The sequence below is a fragment of the Montipora foliosa genome, chromosome 11 (genome assembly GCF_036669935.1).
Source record: "Montipora foliosa isolate CH-2021 chromosome 11, ASM3666993v2, whole genome shotgun sequence".
Classification (NCBI taxonomy): Eukaryota; Metazoa; Cnidaria; class Anthozoa; order Scleractinia; family Acroporidae; genus Montipora; species Montipora foliosa.
In genome coordinates this window covers 48,555,357-48,562,856 of record NC_090879.1, presented here as the reverse complement: position 1 = coordinate 48,562,856, position 7,500 = coordinate 48,555,357, and the positions used below count along the sequence as shown (strand labels likewise).

At 40.4% G+C, this 7,500-nt stretch overlaps 1 protein-coding gene across 3 annotated transcripts in view; it reads right to left on the bottom strand.

Annotated features, from left to right (window-relative positions):
- The window catches only part of LOC137976380 (glutamate receptor ionotropic, kainate 2-like), a 51,743-nt gene that overhangs the window by 1,067 nt on the left and 43,176 nt on the right, over nucleotides 1-7,500 (bottom strand). For all 3 annotated transcript variants that reach the window (XM_068823722.1, XM_068823720.1, XM_068823721.1), the window contains 3 exons: nucleotides 6,521-6,785; nucleotides 4,850-5,217; nucleotides 709-933 (listed from right to left, as the gene is read on the bottom strand). In XM_068823722.1, the coding sequence (XP_068679823.1) occupies nucleotides 709-933; nucleotides 4,850-5,217; nucleotides 6,521-6,785 (858 nt within the window). The remainder of the gene's footprint in view (nucleotides 1-708; nucleotides 934-4,849; nucleotides 5,218-6,520; nucleotides 6,786-7,500) is intronic.

Below are 7,500 nucleotides of genomic sequence, written 5' to 3'. Positions count from 1 at the left end.
TTGTGTAATAACGGCCAACCATCTAAACCTTCAAATACTAAATACACTTGTGCTTCTTTTGAGTTGTTCTTTGAAATCGACATAATCAATAAGGTAAGCCTATGCAGCGAAAGTCTCTCGAAACGCATGCTATGTCTCTTCTGGCGCGCAAGACAACAAAAGTGGGAAGGCTCATTTCCTATGCACCAAATTAATTTGGCCGTCATTCTGGCACCCCCCCCCCCCTTCCCCCCGGGGGGTACTCCCTTATATGTGACCCCCAAAGTGTATGGGTTTTCAGCCGTTTTGGTCTGAACGTTTTGACCATTTTAGTCTGAAATATAGAGTATGGTTTGTTCACTCAAGTCTTGAATTGGGTATGTCTTTTAGAAGAAGCTAATTCTGCATCATTAGGCGATAAGACTGTCAACAAAGCCCTTCTCAAATTATTACCGTATTACGCCAACCTTGTAACAGCTGAAATAGGTCTGAAATAGGTTATTAAATTTTTGGACAGTCTGAAATAGGGTAGGTAAAGTCTCAGATTTTGGTCTGAAACAGGGTAAGGGTTTCAGGGTAACGGTTTATCAGCACGACAAAGAGTATGTACTAGGAATCCTTTTTCAAATGGGATAGGATGTCTTATTCAGAACAGTGGTTAACTCGCAAACCGGAGGTTGTCAGGTACAAACCTACAAATTACTTTGCAAACATTTACATAAATATTACCTGGCCACGCGTGAAGTACTTAACCAGCTTCTTGCAACGTACTTCAATAACCAGCAGAATCAAGGCTAGAACAAAGCCTCCAATTAATACCAAAAACACACCCGCCATGTTGTCGACTTCAAGACTCTTTGTGTTTCCTGTTTTTGACTTTGATGGCTTCGGGCACTGGCTTCGTTCGTCCCACCATTTACGACGTGTCTTTTCGATGAAATTTCTTTCCCGCAACTGTGGAAAAACCACAACATAGAACGAGATGATCAGCGACGCATTCTTTTAGAACAATTGGATACGCGAATAAAGAGATCGGCCTTCGAAAAAGTACTTTCCAGTGCTAGTTTACAATACTGTTTTGGGGATATTACCGTTAAACCTCATGGATAAAAAAAATGACTAGAGAAAAAACAATACTGCTCATTGTTGGAATCAATGAGCGTGTCACGTTTAGACAGTGTCCATACATTGTTCCTGAATTTAAAGGTCAATAAGCCATTTCCGAGTTCATATCTGCCTCCTCTTCAAAGCGAGTCTAAGTACAAAGTTTTTGGAATAGTAATTAGTTCTACTTTACATATGAATGAAAACTAATTTTCATAAAAAAAGTCTTCGCACTTAGACTCGCTTTGAAGAGGAGGCAGACATGAACTCGGAAGTGACCTATTCTTTGATTGCAGCTGACGTCACGGCGGCCATGTTGGTAGACAGAACAATAGCGAAAAAGCCTTTTGGGAATTTGACCTATTATTATGCAAAACACGAGGGACATTTTTCTATTGTTTTGGCACCAACATGGCCGTCTTATCACGTGAGTGCAATTAAAGAATTCATAAATTCCCGGAATCTATTTATCTTTACGAGTTGTCTCGATCTCATCCTGTCCCGACACACACCTGTTTTATCGCTATAAAGAAAGGATCTCCCTAAAAGTAAAGACGAACCTTACAACAAAATAATTTCTGTGTAGAAATAATTAACGAAAAATACGGGGTCCTTGCTTGCTTTTCATGTGAGGCAATCATGAATATTTTCATGGGCCTTAATCACACGGCGGCCATATTGACTCCTGAGGGATTGAAAACGTTTGTTTTGCCCACCGAAACTCGCTCCCAAACATTTCAACTGGAACCTCGGGGCCAATATGGCCACCGCGCGATTAAGGTCCATTAAAAAGCAAAGTATGCTTCCGTTAAGTGTTATCAATCGTTCAGACTGATGAGTCAGCTAGCAAAATTTGATGTTGACTGAACTCGCTTTTATTATTCCTGTCAGTCAACTTACAATGACCATTTCAGTCAATAGAGGCTTAAAAGAAGTCCTTGGCCAAAGCACTGACTCGGACGACTTAAGGTGCTGTTACACTGTGCTATTTTTCGTGCAACTTGTCTCGCAACGCCATTGCGAAACAAGTTGCACGAATCATTGCCCGATGTAACATACCTTGCAACGGCCAAAAACATTGCGAGACCAGTTGCAGAAACCGTTGCGGAAAGTAGAATTAAATTCTACTTTCCGCGACAGTTGCAACGAAATTTTTAGGCATTGTGCAGTGTAACATCTGTCCTGCAACTTGTGTCACAAAGGCTTGTGGCACTAGCCAATGAAAAAGTTCCTTTAACCTCATGTGATCATCGAAGCGAGACAAGTTGCATGAAACGTTGCTCAGTGTAACACCCGTAAAACAACTTGTTTCGTAATGTGACAATGTTTGTAGAAATGGCGTTGCGAGACAAGCTGCAAGAAAAATTTCACAGTGTAGCAGCGCCTTTAGCGACCGTGCAGCAATTGCGCTGCCATCAAAGCCAACTGTAACCGTAACTTGTACTAAACCAATTTTCATTTTTATACTACGTAACCATGCCTTAAGCGGTACCCAGGCTAGCAACAATCGAGCTTTGAAGTCTCATTAAATCCTTCGAGCAAGGTTTCTTTAGGTGATGGTGAGTGATTGGCAATCGCAAAGCATCACCAGCGAGCGCACGGGCCCTCTCTTCATCAGCGTTACTGTCCGCATACGCATGATATCTCGCAATTCCTTACAGCCGGCGATTACTTTTTATCACGGACAGCCTCGCTTTACTTCATTGCTCACACAAGTGTAAAATAGCATATTTCCCACGTAATTGCCCAAAGTTTAATTTGTTTCTACACAAAGTAGAAACTAAGAAAGAGAGTGAACGACTTATAACTTTAAGAAATAAGAGGCTTCAAGATTTTAGGAAAAGATGGGAAACATTATTATAATAATTTTTTTTTTTTTCGATACTGCGCGGAGGAAATATGTGGCTGGCTCACTCTTGTTTTCAAATCTATTTGAAGTATTTGCATTGTGTCTGTGATGTGTTGTGTTGTCTGTACCTCTCTAAAACATATATTGCAAGTTTAAAGATAACTGAAGGCTAGAAGATCATTTTTTTTTTTGTGTCTTATTATTGTCGAAATATGACGTCCTTTTACCTAAAAAACAGGAAAAATCCATGTTCGTCTAGAAAGGCCTTGAATTTTCCCGAAATCCTTGGTTGCTTTTCCAATTTGAACGCCCGCCATTTTGTTTGCTTTTTTTCCGGTTACTTTCAAAAAAGGAATGTCTGCCGCCATGTTGTGACGTCATTGCGCACAAAAGTCTCAACATAGTTCTCCGCCTTCTTCGTTGTTGATACACGTAAGTTTATGGTAGAACTTGAACCATATTCTTTCGAACCAATGCGAGAAAATTCAGGATCCGAGGAGGAAGCAACCGAAAAGGAAGGCTCAAGATGGGGAAATACGACTTGGTGCAGCTGTGATTTTTGCGTGAACTGGGAGGCCGGGACAAAAAGAAAAGCAATGCATCTGCTGCCGCGAGATAGAGGAAACTATGAACAAAATCTCAGGTGAACTGACTGTATTCAAAAGGCAATAAAAACAACTTGATTACTACGAGATTCTTTTGGCTGTTATTGTTTTGTCTGTCATTTCGATTCAATTTGACAAACTTAAGCTTACAGACACCTTGTGATGTTCATAGCTCTTAACTAACAGATCTACAAATAAGCTTAATATCTATTAAACTTAGATGTGCCGGCAGATCAAGCTATTCGTTGTGTAGCGCAGCATTCTGGCTTTTCGACCGTGTGTTTGCAAAGAGAAGTGCTACAAACTGCCATCGTGGGTCTGAGTCAAGCACGTGGGTGGTGAGCGCTGCGAGAAGTGAACAACATTTATGTAAACACATAACTACATAACTCTGTACGTAGTTTTGCGAATTTTCAAACTTAAATTAAACATCTTTGTGATCGTTGTCGAGTTTATAAAACCCAGCTTGAAGCACGAATGCCATTCACGAAATGACGTGTCCCAGTTGTTTGCAAAAACAACTTTTCGGTTCACTTCTCCGGCGCCGGGGTTTGTCACTGAAATCATTCTCCCGAATAAACAAAACATAGCTTACTCACTGGGTATAAATGAAATCGATGGAGTCACAACATTTCATTAATTACATGCAACTGTTGCATCGACCGCTGTGGCCAAGATACCTTCAAAACAGGAGGGTTCCAAATAATCTGAACAGATGTGACAGTGCTGGATATTGGCAAGTTTTTCCTTCTAAATGCGGATGATCCATTCTTTGAGAAGGGCTTCATTTTAAACAGGGAAGGGATGAAAACTTATAACTCTTTTGGTGTCTGAGAATTTCATTAGAACAGCCCACAATAACGCACTGAAACATTTTCTAAGTTTCCCGCGTTTAAGCAAGTGTGCGCAATGACGTCACGCTTAGCGCCCAAGCCTGCTATAGTACAGCCAAAATGGCGGACTTCCATCGAGTGATCAATACGGATCTTTCTGGCCTCATAAAGATGTCAAAAGGTGAGGAACCCCTCAGATACTCGAATATTTCCTTTAACTAAGTCAGGCACTACAAATCTGGGGAAGGAAAAAATACTCCATTTTTATGTTTATCTTTTAAGTACTAATTGTAATTTGGGTAGCATTGTAAGTAGTGCAGTAGCGATAGTAGTATCGTAATTTCTGTGATGTACGTAATGTTAGTAATGTACTGTTGTATGCAAGGTTGAAAAAAGAAGTTAATAAAAATATACAATTGCATTAAAAAAAAAAAAAGGTACATTGCCCACATTCTACTTTTTAGCTCTTTATGACTCACCTCTAAGATTGCTACAGATATTTCGTTTGTGTACGGAGAATTTCCTTGTAATGCAATTCCATATCCCTTGGCTTGCAACAGGTTGTTCAACAGCCTAGTGTTGCAAGGTTTTTGTTGGTCGTAGTACTCCAAGTACGGTTTCTCCGTGATATAAGCATATTTTTCTGTTCTTGCTTTTCTGACTCCTTCTGCGGTACTTTGAACAGCCGTCTTATGATCACGCATGTACGAAAACATTCTGTTGTAAAGGGGATCTTCCGAGGTCTTGAAGAAGGTTTGTACAGAGCCATTGTCAAGGACACCGTATTCGATTTCAGTCTGATTTTCTAATTCTTCCAGCGAGTTAATAGTCGCTACGGTCCGCTTAACTGCAAAATGAAACGAAAGATAGCAGTGATCCTCGGACTTATCTGGACAATTTAAGGAAGTGTCTTATATAGACACCTGAAAAACTCAGGCGACTTCAACGGGATTCGAACCAACACCTCTGCGATGCCGGTGCAATGCTCTACCAACTAAGCTATGAAGCCACTCAATTGGGAGCTGGGGCCCGTTTCTGGAAAGTCCCGAAACTTTACGGGCCATTTTCGGGTGTCACAATTCTCTTTGTATCTCAAGAACGGAGAGGATTTATGTTGTCAAACTTCAAAGTCATTTTTCTTTTTCTTACCTTGAAAACATGTTAAAAGATCGGCTTTCCAAAACAAGCGGTTGGCAGTTTTACAAACGGCTTTTCGGGCCCGAAAAGTTATCGGGACTTTTGAGAAACGGGCCCCAGGTCAATTTGTTGAGCTCATGAAAAAGGTAGCGAGGGTTGACAAGTTAGTGAGAATGAAACCAAACTTCTCGGAATAGTTCGGGTTCGTGAATGGTTCTCGGACTTGCTTGCACAAAGAAGTTTTTTTTTTCCAAGACCCTCTGGTTCAGCAAAAACAAATGTCTTCAAACAACTTTCAATCCAGCGTAATAGGCACGCTTACCGATTTGTGAGGTTTTCGATATCCCATGGGAAAACAAATTAATACGAAGATTTAACTTCGCGTTTACGTAAAACGGAGCGGCAAGATGCTGCTTGTCATAAAAGCATGAAAATTCTCTCATTTATTTATTGCTCGACGTAAACTTTAGCCTGGCATTTCCGCTTACTGAAAAAGCAATGGCAAATGTTTCTAGCATTACAAAGACGAGGGCGAAAGAGCTGGACACGAGAGATAGGAGGGCGGTCATGTTGGTGTCCGAAGCAAATACTATACGAAATGAACTTTAATGAAGAGATATTTTTTTCGATTGCGACTCAGGGATACTAGGAAAAATCCGAGTGCTCCTTTGCAGGAGTCGAAGCAATGACCTTCGAATTACTATTCGGATACTCCACCGAACATATTTTTGTTGCTTTGGCCATTGGTCACGTGAACAACCTGACTTTACAGCTTCAATTTTCATCAGACACTTCAACCTTCGTTTCATAAATAATTGTTTTAAATATTGAGTGCAGGTACGCAGTAAGAAGAAATTATTGAATGCGAACAAAATAATTTGAAAATAATTCAAATTTTGGAATAAATTGTACGAAACAAACCGAATGGTTTACACAATGCTTCTGACGTGGATAAAAGAGAAAAGAAAGAAAAGAAAAACAACAAGACATATTTTGAGGCTTCCAAGACGTACTTGTAAAAAATGCCGCAAGGTTTGCTGTGTAGGTTGATATTAGTATCAGAATAAAGAACCAAAAGGCTGAAGCCATCAAGCGACCAGACGGAGCCAATGGAGTGTTGTCAGGTCCTTGTTGGAGGATGGAGGCTGTAGCAAACCACAAGCTGTTTAACAAGTTGAACTCATTTCCTGGTTGGTCTTCTGTTTCTCGAGCCCGAGCATAATAACCAAAGGGACTCAAATAATCCAACACACGCATGATTACGGTCATACCTATAACCTGAAAAAAATGAACCACAGACAAGAAATTGCACCAACCCTAAGATTATCACGATCAACCATTTATACAAAAAATTGAAGAAATAGACAAGGCGCAATCATGTTAAGATCAAAGGCTCTCCTATTCAGTACGAATGGGTAACTCGAAGCCATGTAAGTCGATCGAGACTTTTTTTTAAATGTCCGTTCCAAGATGCTTGTTGTGGTGGAAAATTTTCTCGCCCTTGGTAGGCTGTGGGCATGGTGAGCGGGCTCTGGAAACGAAACCAATCTAAAATACAACTAAAGTATAGGAAAATAAAGTAGCGCAGATCTTAAATGTGCGCTTGCGCCCCTTGTAATCCAAGTTTTCCGGGTATCCATCCATAAGGTCGGTGTACAGAACGCGCGGACGGCCTTAGCCCCCTCGGCCTCCCCCCAAAAAAACAGACCCGATGGTTGAAAGATAATCATTTTCTCACGTTAAACATAATGTAATTTCAGAACCATTGCTAAAGTGATTATAGAGTTTCTCATGACTTTGTTCTGGTTGGTCGTTTACGTTAAGTAATTCCAGTGGAAATGGTGATTATACATGCATGAACATGGAATTTAAAAATGGCTGCCTCCAATTTTGTCAATGTTACCGAGAAATAAATAGCCCCCATGAAAAAAATTTCAATTCCGAAAAGCACAAAGAGGCCATCAAGTTTGGCGTAACACGTTTCATTTTTTTG